Raw genomic sequence first — 24,701 nt, forward strand, 5'->3', positions numbered from 1 at the left:
TCCTTACTCATAAGCCTTGGTCTATGGCTCTGATATGGAATGGAAGTCCCCAAAGATTTCTTTCTGAATTTCTACTTTTACATCCTAAAGAACTGAACTCACCAACCACATCTTTAAACTCTAAAATTTAGAGCCTCTCTTTCATTTAAAAAAATTTATTTGTTGGGTGCCTGGGTGGCTCAGTTGGTTAAGCGACTGCCTTTGGCTCAGGTCATGATCCCGGAGTCCCGGGATCGAGTCCCACAGCAGGCTCCCTGCTCAGCAAGGAGCCTGCTTCTCCCTCTGACCCTCCCCCCTCTCATGCACTCTCTCTCTCTCATTCTCGCTCTCTCAAATAAATAAATAAATCTTTAAAAAATATATATTTGTTCACTCATTTATTGCCAATACTTACTGAGCACTCAGTGTGTACAAAGCATTGTTCTATGTGCTGTTCACAGAGATGAAGATATAATAGCTCATCACTCTCAGTGCTTACATTCTAGTGGGGAAAAGAGTCAAGTAGTTAAATAATTTCAGATAGTAGTAAATACTATGGAGAAAATAAAGGCGGGAAATGGGACACGAGGTGCTGTTTTTGATAAGGGTATCAAGGAAGACCTCTCCAAACTAACCTTTGAGCCAGACACCTGAATGATGAGAAGGAGCTTGTCATAACAAGTTCTGAGAGTAGAGCCTTCTAGGTTTACAGGAACAGCAAGATCCAAAACCATAAAGTTAAAACATGCTTGTGGATCAGAAGAAGAACAAGAATGCCTGTGTAGCCCCAGCCGTGCCCCAATGTGCAGAGCAAAGGGCGTATAGTCAATTGAATCAGATTGATAGGCAGGGAACAGAGGTAGCATTGAAGAGCATGAACTTTAGGGGAAGAATTCTTTTACACAAGGGCAGAGGGTTAAATTGTTCTGAACCTGTATTATGTTGTTGGGAATATTTGGTCCCTTCTTTTTTGCTTTGCTCTTCTATCCCAAGTCTGGGATAATTAACATAATAACCCTAGGATACAGTTAAGGTAAGGAAGCAGAGGATGAGTTCTATAGACGGTAAAATAAAGAGTCTGTTTACCATGCAGTGGGGACTCCTGGATTCAGGAGAAAGGCCGGATAGAGGGGAATAAAGGGGGGTATAACTATAAGTGACTGCTTTCATTGCCTGCCCAGCCCACAGCCTGGTCCGGAGGCAGCCGCCAGAGCCCCTTACATACGCCTCACCGCCCCCAACACCACCACAAAGAGAGGGGTTCTCATTACAAGCCTTGATCAGTGATAGGGATGTGAAAGCAGAAATATGGCTGCCAGCAACGTATAAATGAAACTTAGGTGTGAAATCTGTTTTGGCACCAACGGAGGCCCAGGTTGCAAAGGACACCTGAATGCTTTTTCCTTTGTTCAGGTTCCAAACTGAAAACAAGTCTTGAGCCCTCTGTACCTGAATGTTCTATTTGGGATGTTTTGTAACCAAACTAATGTTGAGTTCTCTCCTTGGTGAGTTACAGATAGAGACTACACCAGGTGGAGTTGTCACACAAAGGAAAGTTTATCTGCAGCAAATACGGAAATCATGGAGATTAACTTCCAAAGTTAGCCTTTGGGGGTGAGTGGGTTTCTTTGAATATTAGGATGAATACTCGGAAAGGGGAGCTTTGTCATTGCATGTAAAGATGGGCATAAGGTTGCCGGGCGTATTCAGAAGACATGCCTACACAGGTATCCTGTGTTATGTTAATGAAGCTTGTGCTCCTCCTTGGGCCGAGATTTTAATGGTATAATGAGGTAGAAGTAACCGTCAGACACTCCATGGTCCCTCTGCTCTGGTGTGAGTCAGTGGTCAATCTCAAACTGCTCTAGGCCTGTGGAGCTTTTCCTGTTATTTGCTTCAAAAAGATAAGGTTAGCATTCCCGTGAGGAAGAAGGGTGTCAACCCCTAGGGGTCTTGCTGGTGACAGATTTAACCTAATTAACCCTATGGGGCACAGTTTCACTTCCTCCCCACTCCCTACCTCCTTTCCTTCACTTAATTTCTTCTCATCCTTCAGGTTTTGGTGTCAAAGGCCCTTCTCTGAAGAAGCCTTTCCAGACCTCCAAAGTTGAATTAAACATAATCATAAAATTTGCAAAGGTTACTGAATGATTACTATTTGCTAGATACCTACGTGCTCACTACTTCACAGTTGTTATTTAATCCCCATCACAAGACATGAGATAGGCACTATTATCATCTCCATTTCAGATATGGTAACCAATGCTTGCGAAGGCTAACAAACTTGCCATAGCTCACACAGTAAGTGGCCAAAAGCAGAATCCCAAACCCGAGACAGAGCAAGGGTTTTAAATGCCCCTCACATGGTTCACTTAATCCTCTGAATTATAATTTTCTATTTAAAGGACTGTCTCCTTCTCCTCGAGAGCAGCTTCTCTGAGAGCAGGAATGGTCCCTTACTGTCATTTAATACAGTGCCTAATATGAGAGGTGTTCAATAAATTTTTTTAATTTTTTATTGTTATGTTAATCACCATACATCATATCATTTGTTTTTGATGTAGTGTTCCATGATTCATTGTTTGTGCATAACACCCAGTGCTCCACGCAGAATGTGCCCTTTTTAATACCCATCACCAGGCTAACCCATCCCCCCACCCTCCTCCCCTCTAGAACCCTCAGTTTGTTTTTCAGAGTCCATCGTCTTTCATGGTTCGGTGTTCAATAAATTTTTATTGAATGATTATATATTAAATGGCATATGAAAGTGTCTTTTCTTTAAAAAAAAAGATTTGTTTCTTTATTTGAGAGAGAGTGCTTGCAAATGGGGGTAAGGGCAGAGGGAGAGAATCTTCAAGCAGACTCCCTGCTGAGCACGGAGCAGGGCTCAATGAAGGGCTCTATCTCTTGACCCAGGAGATCATGACCTGAGCCAAAACCAAAAGTCTGACTCTTAACCGACTGAGCCATCCAGGTGCCCTGAAAGTATCTTTCAAAATAAGTTCATATCTCTTTATGTTATGAAAGTTTGGATGATGGAATTACCACTCTTATATGGGACACAGAAGATTTTTTGGAATTAGCATTTGAGCTGAGCCTTAAACATTTTCCAGGAGGAATCTGTAGGGTGTTTGAGGAATGGTGAGAATATTGATGTCAGCTAACAGGCATGAATTTGATTGATGGAAGTAGAGGGGGAGAATCAATAAATACTTGAGAGCCCATTTGTCAGGCAATGTTCTGGGAGCTAGGGATACAGAGATAAGTAGAGTCCAACATCTCCTGGAGAGTTATAGGTACTAATATGTACGAAAAATAAAACAAGGTAATGTGGTAAAGGGTATGTATGAGAACTGGGTTAACTAGTGCAGTCAGGGAGATGAGGGACAGATGTTAAGAATACTGTGCAGGTAGGGACGCCTGGGTGGCTCAGTCGGTTAAGCATCTGCCTTCGGCTCGGGTCATGATCCCGGGATCCTGGGATCGAGTTCCGCGTCGGGCTCCCTGCTCAGTGGGGAGCCTGCTTCTCCCTCTGCCTGCCACTCCCTCTGCTTGTGCTCTCTCTCTCTGACAAATAAATAAATAAATAAAATCTTAAAAAAAAAAAAAGAGTACTGTGCAGGTGCAGTAAAGAGTACTTAGCTATAGATTAGGGAGGGAACCAGAAAAGGGAGAGATGTTAAGCCTGGATCAGGAGGAAAATGATGGTACTGGAGTAATAGTTCTGAAGGGAGTAATAGTTCTGAAGGGATTAATAGCCCACCAAAGTAGTATGAAAATTACTTGAAACAGAAAATATCTGAGCAGCCAAAGAAATAAATAATAAAGCAAGAAACTTAAGCAGAGCCTTCTGAAAATACAGCTGCCATGATTTTCCATGCCTCACCCCACTGAGGGAGCTTCCTGATTGGGAAAGACTGACCTTCATAAAAAGTGTGAATTCAGCTGCCCATCAGCTTCAAAAAGTCCAACAGAACTTTTCACACTTTAAGTATGAAGTCCTAATCCCCCTTTTCTTAGGTGTTGGTTATAGCTTTATCTCTGGCTATCTAGTAACTCATTACTGAACAGCTCCCTTTTTTCCTGTTAATACATCTATTCTCTGGAAATTTGCTGGTAATTCACATTCAACCCTGTGAACCTGAGATGGTAGAGGAAAAGATTTCCTCCCAACAGTTCTCAACCCTGGCAGCTGTTAAAAATAACCTAGGCAGCTTCCAAAAAAACACTCATGTCCATACCCTTCCTGCCCCCCACCCATTCTTATTCAATTATTACCAAGTAACAGAGTTTTGAAAAACTCCTCAGGTGTTTTTCTAATACACAGTCAGGGTAGAGAATCCAGTATTAAGTATTATATTTTTCAGTGCTTCTCAAGTTTTAATGTACAAGCAAATCACCTGAGGATCGTGTTAAAACTCAGATTCTGACTCTGCAGGTCTGGGGTGAGACCCAAGATTCTGCATTTCAAATGAGCTCCTAGGTGATGCCAATGCTGCTGGTCTACCTACTACACTTTGAATAGAAAGACTTTCTTCAACCCACGGTCTGTTCACCTTTCCTTTTAAAATTTCAGAAACATCTTCACCTGAGGGTAACTTATTACCTAGGCTACACAGTTGTGGCTTGGTCAAAATTACCTAAAGAAGTCATTGCTATTGACCACATGAAATTGAGCTGAGAGTGTAATGGTCTAATTGAACCTGTTTGTCAAACCTATGTCCATCAAGATAGATCACTGTTTTAACCAAACTTTCCCATGAGTTTGGTTTATTCCACTTAAAAAACCTTTAGTGTTTTTTTTTTTTTTAACAATGCCATAAGGTATCTTGATATTACAAGGGGAGAGAAATCTTCCACATAAAAACCAGGTGTGTTCCTCAACTTAAATTGAAAATATTAAGCTTTACCATCCTAGAATGCCACAAGATGGGGATGTGACTCTATGAAAAACAAAACAAAACAGAGGTGCCTGGGTGGCTCAGTTGGTAAAGCGTCTGCCAAGGTCCTGGGATCTAGCTCTGAGTCGGGGGGGGGGGGGGTCCCTGCTCAGCAGGGAGCCTGTTTCTCCTTCTCCCTCTGCCTACCAATCTGTGCTCTCTGTCAAATAAATAAATAAAATCTTAGAAAAAAAATTAAAACAAAACAAATTCTACTTTCTGCTATAACTGTTTTAATAGGTTTCTTTCTATTTCTATGTGATTTTTTTTCCCTTTCTTTCCTAGTTGTCTTTTTCCACTGTCATTCTTCCTTATTTGAAATAATTACTAGCTATTTTCACCAGATAGGAAAACAACAGGGTGATACGAAATAAGCAATAGTAGATTAACAAGATGGAATACTATGTAGCTCTTTTAAATGGTATTTATTTAAAAAATCTGTAGAAACATGGAAAACATTTGGGGCACCGAGATGGCCCAGTCAGGTAAAGCACTCAGCTCTTGGTTTCAGCTCAGGTCATGATCTCAGGGTCATGGGATCAAGCCCCGTGTTGGGCTCCACACTCAGTGCGGGGTCTGCCTGTCCCTCTCCCTCTGCTCCTCCTCCCACTTGCTCTCTCTCAAATAAATAAATAATAAAATCTTTTTAAAAAAAGAAATATGGAAAATGTTTGCCAAACATTAATTTTTAATTACTGTTAAATTAATCAAACAAAGAGGCCATTAGGGTGTTTCTAAAAGTTTGGCTGCCTACATAAGGAAACCAAAGCCTGTAAATGCCTCAAGATGAAGAAATTGACACCTAAGCACAACCAGTCACAAACAGTCAACAAGGCCTCCCCAAAGAAGGCAACCTTAAGCTATAGGCAATCACATAATTTCCTTGCTTTGCTTTCACCTCTTCTCTATAAAAGTCTTTCCCCTCCCTCCCATCAAGCGGAGAGCTCCTAACTACTTCTGGTTTGGCATTGCCCTATTCAAACATATTTTTGCTCAAACCTAAAAAAAACATTTTTCTTTTAAAGGAGGCTCCATGCCCAGTGTCGGCCTTGAACTCATAACCCTGAGATCAAGGCCTGAGCCGAGATCAAGAGTCAGATGCTTAACTGACTGAACCACCCAGGTGCCCCAAACTTAAGATTTTTAATATGCCTCAGTTTATATTTTAACATTGCAAAATGGTGTGTACACTATGACTACAATAACTAAGAGATGGAATGAGAGAGAAACATGTAACACTGAAAGGTTTTTAGGATTGTAAAATTTTAGGATTGTGTAATATTTTTCTCTCATTCAAAAAATTTCTGTATTATGTCATCTTTTCAACAATAAAAACATTAAAATAAGAGGACTTAAATGCTTGGGAAATGAAGATTTATTGGTTTAGGTGGCAGGATTATGGATGTATCTTCTTTTATATAATTTCAATTTGATGTTGGGAAAATAATAAACATATCTTATTAAAAATGGACAAGTAATAATATTTTAAAAATATATATTATTTATAAGAGTATCAAAAACCATTAAACACCTAGAAATAAATCTAATGGAAGATGTGCAAGACAACTACAAAATATTGCTGAGAGAAATTAGATAAGAACTAAGTAAGTGGAGAAATATACCAGGTCAATGGGCTGGAAGACTCAGCACAGTTAAGATATCAATTCTGCCTAAATCGACTGACAGATTCAATGCAACCCAAGCAGAATTTTTGGTGAAAATACAAAGAACCTAGAACAGCCATCACAATCTTGAAGAAAAAGAATGAAGTTAAAAGACAACATCATGAGAAATCAAAACCTACTACAAAGCTATAGTAATTGAGACAGATTGATGTTGACACAGGGAAAACAAAAAAACAGACCATAATAGAGTCTGCAAACAGACTGACTGACACAAAAATAGTCACTTGATTTACAACAAAGCCACCATTGCAGTCAGTGGGGAAAGATGGTCTTTTCAACAAAGCTATTGGGGGAAGGGCACTTGGGTGGCTCAGTCGGTTAAGTGCCTGCCTTCGGCTTGGGTCATGATCCCGGGGTCCTGGGATCAAGTCCTGCATGGGTCTCCCTGCTCAGCAGGGAGACTGCTTCTCCCTCTCCCTCTGCCCCTCCCCTCAACTCGTGTTTTCTCTTGCTCACTCTGCTCTCTCTCTCTCAAATAAATAAATTTTTTAAAAATCTTTAAAAAAAAAAGCTATTGGGGGAAGAAAAGAACTTTGAGCCTTACCTCCTATCAAAAATTAATTCCAAATTGATCATAAGCCTAAATATGAAAGGTAAAACAATAAAGCTTTTAGGAAAAAAAAGGAATAGAATATTTTCATAACTTGAGGCAGGCAAACTGTCTTGAACAAGATCTAAAACAACATTAACCAGCTCTTTCCCATCTTGCAAGATGGCGGGCGAAAAAGCTGAGAAGCCGGATACTAAGGAGAAGAAACCTGAAGCTAAGAAGGCTGATGCCGGTGGCAAGGCTAAGAAGGGTAACCCCAAGGCTAAAACGCCAAAGAAGGGGAAGCCCCACTGCAGCCGAAACCGTGTACTTGTCAGAGGAATTGGCAGATATTCCCGATCGGCTATGTATTCCAGAAAGGCCATGTACAAGAGGAAGTATTCGGCAGCTAAGTCTAGGGTTGAAAAGAAAAAGAAGGAGAAAGTTCTTGCTACTGTCACAAAACCAGTTGGTGGTGACAAGAACGGTGGTACCCGAGTGGTTAAACTTCGCAAAATGCCTAGGTATTACCCTACTGAAGATGTGCCTCGAAAGCTGTTGAGCCATGGCGAAAAACCTTTCAGTCAGCACATGAGAAAGCTGCGAGCTAGTATCACCCCCGGGACCATTTTGATCATCCTCACTGGGCGCCACAGAGGCAAGAGGGTAGTTTTCCTGAAGCAACTGAGCAGTGGCTTGCTACTTGTGACTGGACCTCTGTCCCTCAATCGAGTTCCTCTGCGTAGAACACACCAGAAATTCGTCATTGCTACTTCTACCAAAATTGATATCAGCAGTGTGAAAATCCCCAAACATCTCACTGATGCTTACTTCAAGAAGAAGAAGCTGCGTAAGCCCAGACACCAGGAGGGTGAGATCTTCGACACCGAGAAAGAGAAATACGAGATTACAGAGCAGCGCAAGGTTGATCAGAAAGCTGTGGACTCGCAAATTCTGCCAAAAATCAAAGCCGTTCCTCAGCTTCAGGGCTACCTCCGCTCTGTGTTTTCTCTCACAAATGGAGTTTACCCTCACAGATTGGTGTTCTAAATTTCTTACAAAGAACGTAATTAAATAACTGATCCATTAAAAAAATAATAAAAATAAAACAACATTAACCATAAAAGAAAAGATTGATAAATTAGACTACATTAAAATTAAAACCTCTCTTCACCAAGACACCATTAAGAGTATGAAAACATAAGGCATAGAGTGCATTTTACTGCACGGATGATAACACCTAAATAAAAAATTGTTTTAAATGGACTGATAAGGAAAATTCCACTTCTAAAAGATGGGGTAGGCATACCCTTCCCTATCTTTCCCACTGAGAACAGCTAAAATCCTTGGACATTTTTGGGGTGCTTGAGTGGCTCAGTCCGTTAAGCATCTGCCTTCAGTTCAGGTCATGATCTCAGGGTCCTGGGATTGAGCCCTGCATTGGGCTCCCTGCTTGACGGGGAGTTGGCCTCTCCTCTGCCCCTCCCCCTTTTCATGCTCTCTTTCTCAATTCCCTCTCTCTCTCAAATAAATGAATAAAATCTTAAAAAAAAAAAAATCCACAGTGCCTGGATGGCTCAGTTGGTTAAGCAGCTGCCTTCAGCTCGGATCATGATCCCAGGGTCCTGAGATTGAGCCCCACATCAGGCTCCCTGCTCAGCAGGGCACCTGCTTCTCCTTCCCCTGTTTGCCCTGCTTGTGCTCTATCAAATAAATAAAAATATTTAAATAAATAAATTAATTAATAATATCCTTGGACATTTTATATGAAACAAAGACTCTGAAAGGTGGAGAGGAGGCAGACTGACTAGAGAGTCTCACTATGACACAGAAGTGTGTTCCCCAGGTTTTCTTTTGCCTCATATATTCCAGACTGGGTGCTGGAGTAAATGGCAACCAGGAAATGCTCTATAGAAACCTGCCTTCTCTAGCCAAAGAACAAAGTAAGGCACAAACTAGCAAAACAGAAAACTTTTAGACATTATCTAGTCTACTGCAGCCAAGCATTACCAGAAAAAAAAAAAAAAAAGTACCCCCTCCCTACTCCTGCCAGCTGGGGAACCTAGACTTATACCTCACCAGGTTGTAAAGAGGAGCTCCACCCCTGCCACTGGGCTGAGTAGTAACAGCTTCCCCCAGTGCCACCCCATGGTGTCAGTGGAGTACACGAAGGGCAACTTGGACTTCCACACCCATCCAGAAATTACAAGGAACACCTCCCCACCAGGTGTCATTGGAGGCCAAGTGGAGAACTTGGGACTTCCACCTCTACCTAGCAATAATGTGTTAGTGTCCCTTTTCCTCCACTGGAGCAGTGTCAGTGGAAGCCTGTTAGAAGATTAAATAAGATCCCAAATCTCATAATATTTAAAATGCCCAGGTTTCAACTGAAAATCACTCATCATACCACAAACTAGAAAAATCTCAACTTGAATGACAAGAGACAATCAACAGATGCCAATACTGAGATGACATAGATGTTAGAATTTTCTAATAAGGATTTTAAAGCAACAAGTAAATACAAACACACTTCAAACAAATGATGAAGTTGAAAGTCTCAGTAAGGAATAAAATACAAGAAGAACCAAATGGAAATTCTAGACCTGAGAAATATAACTAAAATAAAAAACTCAAGGTATGGGCTAACAACAGAATGGTGAAGACACAGGAAATAATCAGTGAACTAGAAGACAGAACAACAGAAATTACCCAGTCTGACTAACAGAGAGAAAACAGACTGAAAGGAAAAAAAAGAACTGAACTTTAGGGACTCTGAGACTATAACAACAACAACAACAAAAATCTAACAATCATATCATCTAAGTCTCACAAGGAGAGGGTGAAGCTGAATAAAACACCTGAAGAAATAATGGCTGAAAATTTCCCAAATTTGGCAAGACATAAAACTTACAGATTCAAGAAGCTGAGCAAATGCAAATAGGATAAACCCAAAGAAACTCATGCCAAGATATATCATAGTCAAACTTCTGAAAGATAAAAACAAAGAAAAAATCTGGAAAGCATTTATGGAGAAACAACACCTTACTTATAGGAGAAGAATAATTCAAATGACAGAGATTTACCATCAGAAACCATGGAGACCAGAAGAAAGTGGCACAATATTTTCCAAGTGCTGAAAGAAAACTGTCAACTGGGTGCCTGGGTGGCTCAGTTGGTTAAGCAACTGCCTTCAGCTCAGGTCATGATCCCAGAATCCTGGGATCGAGTCCCACATCGGGCTTCCGGCTTAGCGGGGAGCCTGCTTCTCCCTCTGACCCTCTCCCCTCTCATGCTGTTTCTCTCTCTCTCTCTCTCAAAGAAATAAAATCTTAAAAAAAAAAAAAAGAAAGAAAGAAAACTGTCAACCAAGAATTCTATATCCAGGGAAAATATCCTCCACAAATGAAGGGGAACTCAAGACAATCTCAGATGAGAGAAAACTAAGAGAAAACTAAATAAATCACCAGCAGACCTATCTTGAAAGAATGGATAAAGGAAGTTCTCTGAGCAGAAAACAAATGACAAAAGAAGGAATCTTGGAACATTAAGAAGGAAGAAAAAACAATGAAAAGAGCGAAAATATGAGTAAACTAATAGACTTTCTTTCTCCTCTTGAGTTTCCTAAATTATGTTTCATGGTTGAAATGAAAATTAGGTCACTGTCTGATGGGGTTCTCAATGAATCTGAGGAAATATTAGGCAATTATAAATGGGGGAGGGTAAACAGAGGTTAAGGTTTCTACACTTCACTTGAACCAGTAAATCACTGAAATCAGTAGACTGTGATAAGTTGTTGTGAGATCATAGAAAATAGGTACATTTGTCTCTGCCCCCAGTTCCTGGCACAGGGCTTCTCAAACCCTTGTAATTTCCTAAGAACACTGGAGCATCTTTTGTTCTAGTGTTTGGTCTTTGACCCTGGTTCTTGACACAGAGTTCCTAAATCCCTTGGAATTTCCTGGATGACAGCAGGGTCTTTTGTTCTAATGAGGTGATTCTTGGTGGGTTCCTGGGTGGGGGCTGCTCACCAGAAAGACCAAGACATGATTAGAAGCTTGGGATTTTCAAACGCATCCCCCACTTTCCAGAGAGGGGAGAGGTGCTGGAAAGGGGGTTAATGATCCATTGTGCCTACATGATGAAACCTCCATGAAAATCCCCAAAGCATGAGGTCTGGAGAGCTTCCAGGTTGGTGAACACATCCACACACCAGGAAGGTGATATACCCCAACTAGAAAGATGAAATGTGTTACACTTATCTTTTTTTTTAATGCAAAGGAAATTATTTTCTCAATCAACTTTATTAAACTGCAACAAGTTTTATAAGTTCTTTTCATTGGCTTTTTATAAAATTGAGATATAATGGACAATACTTATCCTTTTATTAACCCTATTTATTTGGAATTTTTTACTTATATGGGCCTTTGCTTTTTCTCCCCAATTGGTAAGTGGTCCTAAGGAGAAGGAGACCTACTCTCAGTTGACATAATAGCAGCAATCATTAATGCTTTATCATAAAATAATCAATAAAAACTACAGTATGAGACAGTATTCTTAGAACAACTACTCAATCCTTAAGTGCAAGCAAATACTAAAAAAGAAGGTTCTATAGAAGGGTTTTAAGAACCCAGCATGGGCCATAAAAATAAAAAGTTAACTGAATTGTTTGATCAGATTTTTTTTAAAGATTTCTTTATTTTATTTTATTTTTTAAAAAGATTTATTTATTTTAGAGAGAGCACAAGTGGGAAGGGCAGAGGGAGAGGGAGAGAGAATCTCAAGCAGACTCCCCACTTAGCGTGGAGCCCAATGCAGGGCTCAATCCCAGGACCCCAAGTTCATGACCGGAGTCAAAATCAAGAGTCGGCTGCTTAACCGACTGAGCCACCCAGGCACCTCGATCAGATTTTTTTTTACTTACTATTCAGGTTCATAGATACTCAGATTCCAAGAATAACTTCACTAGTAGAAATAAGTACCCATCTTACTAAAAGTTAGTCAGATTAGTTCTGTGTACTGTGACCATAATGCTCAATTCACTCAAATCTATTTTCTGTTTCTTGTAGCCAGTACTCTTTGGAAAGTGTAGCCAAGACTGGCTAGTAGTTGTTCTTACCAAATCATTTCTCTCTCCCCTCTGGGCATACTGATAAACCATGTTTCCCAGCTTCCTTTGAAGTTTGGTATAGACAAGTCAATAAATTCTGACCAGTGGGTTGAGGGTGAAAGGCTTGGCCATAAAATCCTCCCATGCATGATCCTCCATTCTTGCCCTTCACCTGTAGGCCACATACAGAGGATCCAATGGAGAGAAGCATGACGAGGTCCCAAGGGATCATGCAGCCACTATCTGGAAGAAGTCTGGGTCTCCAAATTACCTCTTGGCAGAAATTCTAAGTTATCTGACCACGAGCATCCACATGGAACAGAGAGGTAATAAATAAACACTTGTGTTCAGCCTCTGAAATTGCGTTTTTGTTTTGTTTTTAAGATAACAGGGTATCTTGACAAATACAGAGTACACATGTTTCTCAAGCTTCCTTTCTTTGCTTCTCTACAATGGAATTCATTAGGGTATTGTGACCCTGCAAAAAGATAGTAAACTTTCTTAGAGAAACTTGTTAATTGGTAAGTCTAAGTTCTTTTTATCAGCTGCCCTTCTTTGCTGAGGCTTATTAATACTTTGAAATCCAACTTTATTTATTTATTTATTTATTTATTTATTTATTTATTTATTTAATTTATTTAATGGACAGAGAGAGACAGCGAGAGAGGGAACACAAGCAGGGGGAGTGGGAGAGGGAGAAGCAGGCTTCCCGCCAGGCAGGGAGCCTGATGCGGGGCTCGATCCCAGGACCCTGGGATCATGACCTGAGCTGAAGCCAGTCGCTTAACCAACTGAGCCACCCAGGGGCCCCTGAAATCCAACATTTAGAGCTAAATCAACACTACTTGCTCTTATTTTAAAGCTTATTTATTTTCTTTTAGTAATCTCTGCACCCAAGAGTCACATACTCTTCCAACTGAGCCAGCCAGATGCCCCTCCCTCGTTGCTCTTTTTATTCGGTCATGGTCATGAGAATTTATCACTTTATGTCCCAGATGGCATCTAGCTAAATGGCAAATACACAGGTTTCAATTTCTCCTGAGGTCTCAAATGCAGAACAGAGTTAAGATGACATTGTGATCTGACAGAGCAAAGAAGTTATAAGGATTTTGGAATTACATTACCACACTATTTATCCCTAATCATTCAAATTAAGTACATTAGGTACCTTTTTTTCTTTCAGTGATCTACAGTTGTGAACCTTCTGAACCCACACAGATTCTTAATCTTTTTTGTGCCACAGACCCTCTGTAAGTCTGGCAAACTTTATCACTATAATGTTTTTTAAAATGAATACAATACATAGGATTTAAAAAACAAATGAATTAAAATAGTTATCAAAATATTTTTAATATGTATTGTATGTGTCTCTATTGACAGATTAATAAGATATAGAAGGGGAGGTCTAATAATTACTGCAATTTTGAAGTAGTGATGAATGGAAATGACATTTTGACATAACAGTTATTGTGAAATGAAAATATTTGTGGTTTCTATCAGAGTGACAAGTATTGCTAAAGTAATTGGTTTGCTGCCTGCATTCATAACCAAAAAAAAAAAAAAAAGGTTAAATTTCAGTTAGAAGTTAATGAAACTAAAGATAAACTTCTGATTTTATCCATGGAGTTCAGGTTAAGAACTCTAGGACTGGAGGTTCCCCCAAAACATAGACAGTGTTTCTCTGAGTGGTGGAAATATGGGTGGCTTAAATTTTTCTTCTTTTCTGTATTTTTCAAATTTTCCACAGTAAGCAAACATCACTTTTGTAATTTTAAAAGACATCACGTGTTATTTACAGTATTGCTTGGTAAAATTCAGGGTATAGAAATAAAATTGGAAAAACAGCAATACTTGAAGACTATCCTGTAGGGGAAAAAAAGGAAACAAAATCCTGGATGAAGATGGAAAAATGGAACCTGACTTTCATCAGAAAGACTTAAAGCTGCTGAGACTGTTATGCCATTTATCTTTATAGACAGAGGGATCAATTCTTTAATACATGATGCTGCCTCAGGGCTGAAGCACCATAACTCTAACAGGCCACAATCCACTCTTGAGCCACATCCAAAGGAAAAAAAAAAAAGAAGCAGAACCCGCAGGCTATTACTCATGAGTTTAGTAATTTTATTATCCACACCCTATGCATCTTCCTCTCTTACTAACCTCCTAGCCAGGACTCATCTGTCTACTCAGTGCTCCACGCAGCGGTTGGGAAGAGAGAACTCCCAGCCAATGAGATCCAAACTTCTTAGCAGGCCCTACAAGACCCTCTAGGATCTGAGCCCCGCACCTACCTCCCCAACTTCCAAATGCAGTGTCAGCCTCTTGACTCCTCCAGTAAGTCAACCTTGTTCCAGCCTCAGGGACTTTGCCTTTCCTGGTCCTCCAGCCTGGCAAATTCCTCCTCCAGAGCTCTCCCAGACCAGTCTGGCTCCTCATCCGTGCAGCTCCAGTGTCCTGAGAGACTTTCCTGACGGCCCTATTGCAAGTCCCCAAGCCATCCCTGCCCGTCATATTATTGCCAGCAGCACTCTCTGAAGTTATTTCCATTTGTTCTCTTACTAGGAACTACGCTACTTGAAGGCAGAGACCTTCAATATTGGTCAGCGCTGTATCCTCAGCACCTAGAACTACCTGGCCCAGGAATGAATGAATGAATGAATGAATGAATGAATGGAATGAGCGTATACCTGTGGACTGTCTCCTCGGGGCGTACTCTGGCTTAGAAATAGAAACCGGTTTGCCGAGCGAAAGCGCGTTAACAGCGGTTTTAATCGGCCGGCTGAGTTAGCCCCCTGCGAGGCTCTGGAGTAGTCGGACGATGGCAGAAACCCGGACGAGCCAGGGAGCGGAAAACAAGCCCGGCGACCCGAGCCACAACTCTCGACGCGGAACTGCGGCTGCGCGGAGCGTGGGGCGGGGCGGGGCGAGGTGAGGTGAGGCCGACGCCGCTCCCCGGAAGTGGGTCCAGAGCCGGCGAGAGGACGCTGGCGGGCGGACTAGAGCGGCGCGGCCCGGCGGGGAGAAGGCGACCCGGCCATGGAGGACGAGCGGAGCTTCTCGGATATTTGCGGTGGCCGCCTGGCCCTGCAGCGCCGCTACTACTCCCCGTCCTGCCGGGAGTTCTGCCTCAGCTGCCCTCGGCTTTCGTTGCGCTCGCTCACCGCTGTCACCTGCACCGTGTGGCTAGCGGCCTACGGACTCTTCACCCTCTGCGAGGTAATGGCCAGTCGGCCCCTTCCCGCGATCCGAGTCGGGGGCTGGGGTTTGGAAGGGTCTTTGGAGTCAGAGGGTCGAGCCCGGACCTCCTGTTGTTGAGTCGGAGGGCGGGAACTAGCTGGTTCCGCCGCTGGACAGCTGTGAAGTTTTTACACCTGTACTTTATCCCTCTCGTGGGTGGTGCTCTGCGGTTCCACCCAGCGTACATTTAGCCCTGTAACAACAGCCTAAGGCTTTAACTTGCCTGTGCTCCACGTAGTACACGCTCACAGTAATTCAGCCCCAAGAGTTCAGAGAACTAGTAAGTGGATCGTCCTCATCCACCACTTCCACTCCTCAGAGGAATCACTGCTGACAGTACCTTCTGTAGTCTTACAGAAACGGCCTTTGCCTCCACAGCAAGAGCTTGATAGTTCTTCCTAATGTTTTTCAAGGCAATCGCCCCCCCCCCTTTCCCCAACCTCAAGTACTTTCTAAAGAATTGGGAAGTTTTGGAGATAAGTTGTTTCTGTGCTCACTTTCCAGGCTCATTCCTATTTTCTGAGCCTCGGTTTTCACACGTCTAAGATGGAAGTGCTCTCTGCCATGCCAGCGTCACAGTATTGTGAGGGTCACGTGCAGTAGCTTTGTGACAGCCCTCAAATAAAAGGAGTCATCCTAATTGTCCTTTTCAGGATGAGTTTAGTTTCATATGTAGTGCTCTAAATTGAATATTATTATTCCAGGAGTGATCCGACCAGAGCTAGGGCTATTTATTTCTATAATTTGGATCTTTTCATTTAATGCATTCATTGGCGTTTTTACCATCAAAGCATGGAAATTTGGTGTAGATACATGCAGAATTAAGACTGCCATAATTTGTACCAAACTGTCTAAAAGTTTGTTCAAAAGTCAGTTGAAATGGTTAAGTTGCCAGGACAGTCCTCCTCCTTCCCCCTAAAAACATTTAATTTATAATGTAGTTGAGTTTAATACTAGCCTGCGTTCTGGCCATGTGGCCCTGTGAGGGGGAGGGAACAGATCCTAATTAAATGCCCCAAGTGCCTTACTTTAACCTTAGAAGAAAACTAAGGCTTAGAAAGAGTAATAACTTACCCAAAGTCACAAAGCTAGTAAACGGCATACTTGGGCTTCCAACCCAGGGCTGTCTGACTCTGAAACCCTTTCTTTTCCACTATACTCTCTCCTCTTAGGGGAGGGTTTGCTTAGGCAAAATTTTTAAATAGAAGTTTGTTTTTATGCCAGCTCCTTTTTGTACTGTCTCGTCCTGGCATGTCCCACTTACCTCCATCAAGCGTCCACGACTCAGTAACCTTATCTTCCTTAAACTCCACTGCAACGTGTGTGAGGGCTCTGTGTACCAAAGTTTCATGTCTTTGTGTTCAAAACTATTTTGTTAGAGTAATGACTCTCAGGAGTGAGAAGAAATGAAGGAATTCATAAAAACATGTGGCTTAATTTCAGCCCCAATGAATATTGAATTGTTAGAATTTCAGACAGAAAAATGAAGTATGAGGAATGCAGGTGGTAATGAAGTTTTGGGCAGGGATTACCTTATTAAAAAGCTGATATGAATGAAATCCCCTCACTTTTACTGTTCTTTATCCCTTCTTTCCTTCTGGTTTTTGAATTCACAGTTCTATTAAAATTGCAGGTTATTGCCATATTTATTCCAATCTGGAATGCTTTTCCCCCTTCCTTTTCTCAACTAAGTATATCCGTCAGTAACCACCACCTCTTCTGTACCAGTGAAATCCTTCTTCCTTGGAAGTCTTCATGGGATATCCTGTGTGCTTTGATGTCTCTTTCTTGCTCTTTCTCTTTTAATCCTTTCTTAGGCACTTACAGTCAGTTTCATAGTATTCTCCAAAAATACTTTGTATGTATTAATTTTGCCTCTTACACATCTGTAAGGGCCAGGACTGAATTTTATTTCTCTTTATTCTTCCATAATGCTTATTCAGTTCAGACTATGAACCAGACACTGTACTAGATACTAGGCATTTAATTAACTCAAAGTAGATATTTCTGGATCATCAGAGACTGAGCACATAGATTTTTCCATTCTCCATTCATTAATCAACAAGTAATTACCTAGCACAGAGGTCAGCAAACTTTATCTTTAAAAGTCCAAATAGTACATATTTTAGGCTTTACAGGTCTCTGTCTCATAGTCCTGTTCCTTTTTCTTTCTTTTTTAAACAACTCTTTTAAGTGTAAAAACCATTGTTAGCTCAGGGTGGACCAGATAAAAATAGATCACAGGCCCATACAGACTCTTGATCCAACACTTACTGTTGTGTTAGGTAGAACGAAGTAGAAAAGTATTTTCAAAGAACACCAGGGGCGGTCAGTAGTTAAAGCAGTAAAAACAGATTTTATTCAGAAACTATTGCAGTAGGAGAAAAGAGTGATCTCAGTGCAGAATTGGGCCCAATTCTGAATACAGCAAGGACAAGTGGGAATTTATAGCCAAAGAGCACGGGGGGGGGGGGTGCGGGGGGGCGGTCAGTGGATGAAAAATGACTAAAAGGAAACATCAGGGGTAAAGGGGGATTCTGGCTAACTTGACATAATTCTTGATAAAGGCAGGCCAAGGTGATCAGATGCCAAGGGTTCTCTCTAAACTGACTTAGCAAGATTCTTGGTACAGCTTGCTGGGCAATGCAGGCCCAACAAGGATGGACACCACGGATGATGGTTTAGAAGAGTGTGATTAGAGTTAGGTCAAAGAGGGCATCTTGTCAGTAATAAAGAATAGATACTTCCTGCCATCAAGGAATGACATTCATAAATTACTGAATCTGTTTTGTTTCTAGGTCATCAGTGATTTTTTTTCTATCCTTCTAAATAATAGCTTTTTGGGGCAAAAAAAAAATAATAATGGCACATAAAAAGAAAATACATCCATAGAAAAACACATCCAACTTCAGAAATGTTAAAAGATTGTAAATGTGTCTTAGAATCAAAGGAATAAATACCTTTTGAGCCCTTAACATGTAAGTTAGTCATTTCAGCTACTCAGCCTTAACACATCAGTTAGTCACAACCCAAAAGAACTAAAAGAGCTCCAAATGATATGATCTTTATTATTTAACAAAAGGAGTCAGGAGGTAGGTCTTGAGGGCATAAGAGGCTCTTCAGGGCCTTTTGATTCTTTTCATGTTACTGCACCTCCACCTCGTGTACTCGTCCTCGGCCTGGCATTCTGCATGGTCTGGCAGAGTAGCGTAGTTCCATAGTAGTTCCAGGCATCAAACCCCAAGAGGAAGGGACCTTTTCTTCCTTAGATCTCTTTTTAAGATGACTTCCATTTTTCAGAGGCCCCTTCAGCAGACTTCCCCTCACATCCCATTGGCCAGAGTTATGTGTTCATTTCTAAACCAATCATGATTCCAAGTTCTATTAGGAAGGAGGAGTAGCTGTTGAGTACTATCTGCTACACTGTGCTAAGCATTTTATTATTTTGCTGTCTGATTTTGCAGTGTATATTCTGCTGATGGAGCATGAGAGGAAAAGATCTGAGTCCTTAAGTTTCAGTTTTGGAAGAAAAACCTCTGAGAGTGGTGTGATGGTAGATACTATTTTGGTGATGGAGGTTCTCCTCCCACACCTACCCGTTTGTTGTCTGGTTGTATTTCATCATATGCTTTCATAGCATTACAGAGTTGAAATAAAAGTGATTTCCCCTTCCTCCATGCATGTTCCTTCCATCTTTTCAACTCACAGTAGAACACAGGCTTTTTTCCACGCTGCCTAGAGTGGACCAGTTAAATAGCAGAGATCTGTGCGGAGGACCATTTGGTGACCTTACCGCCTGTGTCTGGCTCTCTCTTCAGAACAGCATGATACTCTCTGCTGCCATCTTCATCACCCTCTTAGGCCTGCTTGGTTACCTCCATTTTGTCAAGATTGATCAGGAGACTCTGTTAATCATTGACTCCCTTGGCATCCAGATGACTTCATCCTATGCCTCAGGCAAAGAAAGCACTACCTTCATCGAGATGGGCAAGGTGAAGGATGTGGTCATCAATGAGGCTATTTACATGGTAAGTAGTTAAGTAGTAAGTATTACAGGTTTCTCTGGAGGAGATAGCCCATGCCTTTCCCTGGATCTAAACTGAGTCTTAATACCTTGATGTTACAGAATTAAACTTGAAGATTCTGTTCCAGTATTGTAGTGTTTCCTTTTTGGATGGCATGTCCATAAACCATTAAAGTGAAACTTATATTGGAAAGATACATTCCTTTATTTTTATAGAGATTTAGCAGGCTTTCATAGATCGTAAGTTAGCATTTTGACTTTATTTTTTAGCCCAGCTTCAAAATCATCTTCTTGTTGCTGCTGACGTTTCATTGTTTTTCATTTAAAGAATGAGAATATACTTTTCCCTCACTTCAAAAGCAATCAAGTGTTCTACTAAGAGATAACCATTTATAAAAAAGTTTTTAGCCTTCCCTTGAAGAAAAAGAAAACAAAAGTTTCACTTAGGGCTCTATTTGGTTTATTTTCTTACAGCAGAAGGTGATTTACTACCTTTGCATTTTATTGAAGGATCCAATGGAACCACATGGGATATCCCAAGTAGTACCTGTCTTCCAGGTGAGCACAGAACAGTTGTCTAAAGTTTTTTCTCCAAAAAAAATCTGTTACCTTTCCCCGTTCTCTGCATTTCTCCTGCTACTAATGTTCAGTAGGAATGTAAACTCTTCTTGTCAAGATTATTTGAGGACACCTGACAGCTATTTTTAGTGAGAATTAGTGATTTCAGAAGTTTCTTTCTGAAGCAAATACAGGCTTTCAGAAATACTACAAATTTATCCAAACTTTAGAGAAAAAAATAGCAATTTCTGCTTATAAATCACCATTCATCTACTTTGTTAGTCTGCCAGTATAAGATTTTACATTGATGTCATTGATCTACACATACTGTTATACCCAATTTATGCCTTGCTTTTTAAATCTAATATACATATTTTCATGCATCTACAGAGTCCATTATACTTATCCTTTTAAATAGTTGTATTATCGTGTTGAGTATCGTTTATTTAGCCACTCTACTGCTAGCTTTTGAAATCATCTCCAGGTTACTTTTTTGTCTTGCTCTTACAAAAGATACTTACACAAACAGGATTATAAGTATATAAAGTGTTTATATAGTTAACTGTGCCTTACTGCCCTTCCTTTTCTCACAATAAGGCTGCTAAGCTAAAACTCTTTTGCATTACCGTTCAAAATTATTTTATTAATGTTGATGAACAATTTCATAGATTTTTACAGTTTGAGATTTGGCTCCAGAGATTGGACAACTTTACCATACTTTTTGGAATTTGTACTTGTTTTTCTACAGTCTTGGCTAAAACAGCAGGTTTAGTTGTTTCCTTTAGTATGTAGGTAAAGGAATTTTTTTTTTTTTAAAGATTTTATTTATTTATTTGAGAGAGAGAGAGAATGAGAGATAGAAAGCACGAGAGGGAAGGGGGTCAGAGGGAGAAGCAGACTCCCCGCCGAGCAGGGAGCCTGATGCGGGACTCGATCCCGGGACTCCAGGATCATGACCCGAGCCGAAGGCAGTTGCTTAACCAACTGAGCCACCCAGGCGCCCCTAGGTAAAGGAATTTAAAGTTACTAAATTGCTCCTTAAATAACAAAGAGATTTTCCATGTTTCCTTGAATTACCTATCTGTGTTTCCTTTGTTTTAAACTGTCCATCTCCTCTGTTAGTCAAGTAGAATCTAGATATTGCTTATGCATTTGTAACAACTTACATATTTTGGATAATGAACTTTTATTAAATATGCTTCCCACATATATTTTTCCCATTCTGTGACTTTTCTTTTAATTTTGGTTGTATCACATTTCATTGTACAAAATACTTTTCGATATTTACATATTAAATTGCCCTTCTTGTCCTTGCAGACTATTTCACAGCTTGTGACATTTCCAAGAGGGTCTGTCTTGTGTTATTCCTCTTGCTTTCTTAGCCAGTAAGGTGCTGTGTGGCCTGAACTTCTGCCTCTCTGAGCTCACACCTGAGCCATTTAGACCCCCTGCTGCGGGGAGAGATTGAGGTTGCACATGGATGCAGCACTGCTGAGCTCTCTCTTATGTTCATCTTGACTCTGCATTTCTTCCCTTTGGAATTCAGAGTGCCAAGCCCCGCCTGGACTGCTTGATTGAAGTGTACAGGAGCTGCCAGGAGATCCTGGCACACCAGAAAGCCACATCAGCAAGTCCATGAGTCCCAGCATTTCAGAAGGCCAGTATTGTCTTCCATGGGAGATGACTCCTAAGCCATAGTGGCTGGTTTATTTTCTGTATTCTAAACCATCAGGTGGACACAGTCCTAGGAACCAGTATGGATGCAGTGGATCTCAGAGCCATAGAGCAGGTGACTGGGAACCTAACTCATTGTGTGATGTTGAGCAAAGTATTTATGTCTATTTTAGTGATCCCCTTGTAAGGTTTTGCCTACTTTATCAATTGAGGGGAGACCTTAAGCGATATGTCAAAAGTAACGTTGACAAAGAGCACTTTGTGAAATTCCTAAGCACATTCAGGTTTACACTTTGTAGAGATTTGTGGTGCAAGGCAATGGGAAACTGACATCAGATCTCTTAAGAAACATAATTTCCAACTATGCAGTACCCCTGTATAAAAGTCAAGCCCTTCAGGTTCTGGTGAGTAGGAAGAAGTGTCCTACAAAAGACTAGTCTCTGTCCACCTAGCTCCTGTGTTCTGTACAGGGTTAATTTATGATGACTGTCTTAATAAACCGATCTCCTTCCAAAACATACACAGTAATTTCCTGGTTCACAGACAGCTGCTTTTTATTGACAGCACGAACATGGCATTTCAGCCATGGATGTCAAGCACATTAATACTCTACTGTTAACTCAGCATTGTCTATGGTTTCAAAAACATCTTTTGCCAAGAGGGGCGACACGAAAGGCTGGACAGAAATTCAACTTTGGTTTCCAGACATGTTAAAGAAGGATAAACACACAAACTGTAGAAGCCTTTGATTATAAGGCAGTTTCTTCTGTGTAAAATTAATAAACTATGGGAGGATTCCTGAAGGGCTGGGAAGGAGATAGGGTGGGGCAAATAGCTTGACCCATAAATTCAGTGTGAACACAGCTCCATCCTTGCTTGCTTTTTCCTTGGGATCCTAATTTTTTTTTTTTTAACTCCCAGGTAGAAAATATTATCCTCATGGGCTTCAGAGACACTAAGGGTATTACAAACTAGAGCTGTAATTCCTGCCTTTTACACCAGCCCAGTAGGGGTTATTCGGAGCCTGTGGTACATGTGATGTTTGACTTGTTCGAGGTAGAAATGTCTCAGCTAGTTCCCAAATTCTGGGGGAAAGGCAGCAGCAGAAATGGGAGATGGCTGTAAAATTTCCAGCCTTGCAAAGTCAAGTTCATTTAAAAAAGACACTCTCATGTGCTGCTTTTTTTTTATCATGCTTGTCAGTTTAAAGGGTGAGAGAGGGGAAGCCTACAGCAGCTGAGGTGTTCAGATAAACTAGTTCCAGCCTTGAAGTTTTTGCGGTGTGCAACACACACACACTTTGTTGAAGTCAAAGGCTTGGTTCTTAAATGCTACTGCTAAACCCATACAGTTTTCAGCATGTTATTGACAAATGCTCAGACTGCCTTAGAGTTATGAAATAAAACTCAGTTTCTCCAATGCTGGAAAATCAGAGTATAATGAACTCTTTCGTCTGTTTTTCTGTTAGGGGAGGGTGGAGACAAAGATCATCTCCACACTCAACATAAGGTCTTAGTTGGGGATGGGGGGATATTTGTATCACCAGGATGCTCTTAGCCTATGTGCCTTTTGCCTTTGGACTAATTCCCAGCGGAAGTTCGCCAGAAGTCTTGAGGAGCAAGACTGGATTCTGTTTCTGACTCATCTTTCGTGGCCTCACAAAGCAGCAGAAACGAGTGCATTTGCTTGGTCTTTCAAAGAACAAGGAAACAAGTGACGACCACCCATTCTACAGTAGGAAGCACAGCCTTCACTGAGCCCTGTCTATAGTCATTAAAATGAGGTCATGTTGGACTTACCCCCTGCCCTTGCTTGTACCCAGTTGGGCTGACAGTCCAGTGTGAGGGAGAACAGCTTCAACCTCAGCAGGGATAGTGCCTTTTCCTTGTCCTGTAAGGACAGGAGCTGCTGCCCCAGAGGGGCACTGCAAATGCCTACTCATTTGCAGTGGGGAAGGGAAAGGTGAGTCTTACTCCTTTTTCTCCAGCCCTGTCAATACCTTTCCCATCCGGGAACGGAAGTCCAGTTTTAGGGAGTTCCAGGCTTTTGTCACAGTTCAGGTGAATTGGAAATTTTATTCCTATCTTGTTCAGGGATGTTGGGAAAACTTCAAGTATAAATCCCCACATAAGGACCATGTACAATATAAAAGATACTAGCCTTCCCTGAGAGTATCAGTGCAGAAAGCCTTGATTTACAGCACCGATGCCCTCAGTAACCAGTAACAGTGGACCATTCCAGTCTGTGTCTAGAATCGGGCAGCATCCAGAGCTCAGTATTCTGGTGAAAAAAAGTGGTTTCTATACTCGGTCTGGATTTTTAAAAGTTGGGCCCTGAAACATAAGGCACCTAGAGAGTAAAAGTTTCATGGACACTGAAATGCATTTCATAGAGCAAACAGGGTGGGGTTGGGGGAGGGCTGTCAGGCCCATCACAGTAGATCATACCCCAGGATACAGATCTCTGATCCCAGAGGCACCAGGTTCGGAGCCGGGGGCGGGGAAGGGGTAGGAGAAACATTCACAGCAACGTTGGCCCTCTGGCAGCACAGGGAACAGAAGCAAAGAACTGCTGTCCGTCCAGTTCCCATAGCTGGTGGGCAGCAGGTGGGTTGGTGGGGGGCTTCACAGCTGCAGAGCAGTGGTTCATGTAGCTGGCCATGATGAACGTAACCTCTGCAATCTTGAGACAACAGAAACAAAGGAATTGAACTGGCCTTGGTTTGAATCCTGGCTTTCTCACATACTAGCTGCTACACTGGGTGCATAAACTTCCTGGGCTTCGGTTTCTTACCTCGTAAAAATACCTGGGAGAAAATGTCGGGATCATTTCTGTAAGGTTCAGGGGCCCAGGGAAATGGGTGCCTGCTGGTCCGAAGGGCCACTGACACAGAGTACCCTCCTGAGAATAGGAGAGGCGATATTCTGCTCTGCTCCTCTCCAAGCCAGGGAAGCAGGCCTCCCTG

At 41.4% G+C, this 24,701-nt stretch overlaps 4 protein-coding genes across 7 annotated transcripts in view; 3 read left to right on the forward strand and 1 right to left on the reverse strand.

Annotated features, from left to right (window-relative positions):
- The window catches only part of VTI1B (vesicle transport through interaction with t-SNAREs 1B), a 76,166-nt gene extending 63,574 nt beyond the window's left edge, over positions 1 to 12,592 (forward strand). Inside the window, exon 5 of the mRNA XM_027569059.2 lies at positions 12,419 to 12,592. Coding sequence (XP_027424860.1) covers positions 12,419 to 12,577 — 159 coding nt within the window. The 3' untranslated portion in view covers positions 12,578 to 12,592. The remainder of the gene's footprint in view (positions 1 to 12,418) is intronic.
- Positions 7,303 to 8,221, forward strand: LOC113908716 (60S ribosomal protein L6-like). Its single transcript, XM_035727885.1, has one exon. It carries the CDS (start codon positions 7,317 to 7,319, stop codon positions 8,181 to 8,183), a length of 867 nt encoding a protein of 288 aa, XP_035583778.1. The 5' UTR covers positions 7,303 to 7,316; the 3' UTR covers positions 8,184 to 8,221.
- A 2,600-nt stretch (positions 12,593 to 15,192) lies between the features above and the next one.
- Positions 15,193 to 23,165, forward strand: PIGH (phosphatidylinositol glycan anchor biosynthesis class H). 3 transcript variants are annotated; one of them, XM_027569062.2, is made up of 4 exons: positions 15,193 to 15,459; positions 19,299 to 19,508; positions 19,979 to 20,062; positions 21,609 to 23,165. In XM_027569062.2, the coding sequence occupies exons 1-4, from the start codon at positions 15,280 to 15,282 to the stop codon at positions 21,699 to 21,701; spliced, it is 567 nt and encodes a 188-aa protein (XP_027424863.1). In that variant the 5' UTR covers positions 15,193 to 15,279; the 3' UTR covers positions 21,702 to 23,165. The 3 variants fall into 3 exon arrangements, with proteins under 3 accessions (XP_027424863.1, XP_027424864.1, XP_027424865.1); XM_027569063.1 differs by having other exon boundaries at positions 19,982 to 20,062; XM_027569064.1 differs by having other exon boundaries at positions 20,015 to 20,062.
- Positions 23,166 to 23,634: 469 nt separating this feature from the next.
- The window catches only part of PLEKHH1 (pleckstrin homology, MyTH4 and FERM domain containing H1), a 47,686-nt gene continuing 46,619 nt past the window's right edge, over positions 23,635 to 24,701 (reverse strand). For both annotated transcript variants that reach the window (XM_027569044.2, XM_027569045.2), the window contains exon 29: positions 23,635 to 24,418. In XM_027569044.2, coding sequence (XP_027424845.2) covers positions 24,257 to 24,418 — 162 coding nt within the window. In that variant the 3' untranslated portion in view covers positions 23,635 to 24,256. The remainder of the gene's footprint in view (positions 24,419 to 24,701) is intronic.

This window comes from Zalophus californianus, chromosome 6 (assembly GCF_009762305.2).
Source record: "Zalophus californianus isolate mZalCal1 chromosome 6, mZalCal1.pri.v2, whole genome shotgun sequence".
NCBI lineage: Eukaryota > Metazoa > Chordata > Mammalia > Carnivora > Otariidae > Zalophus > Zalophus californianus.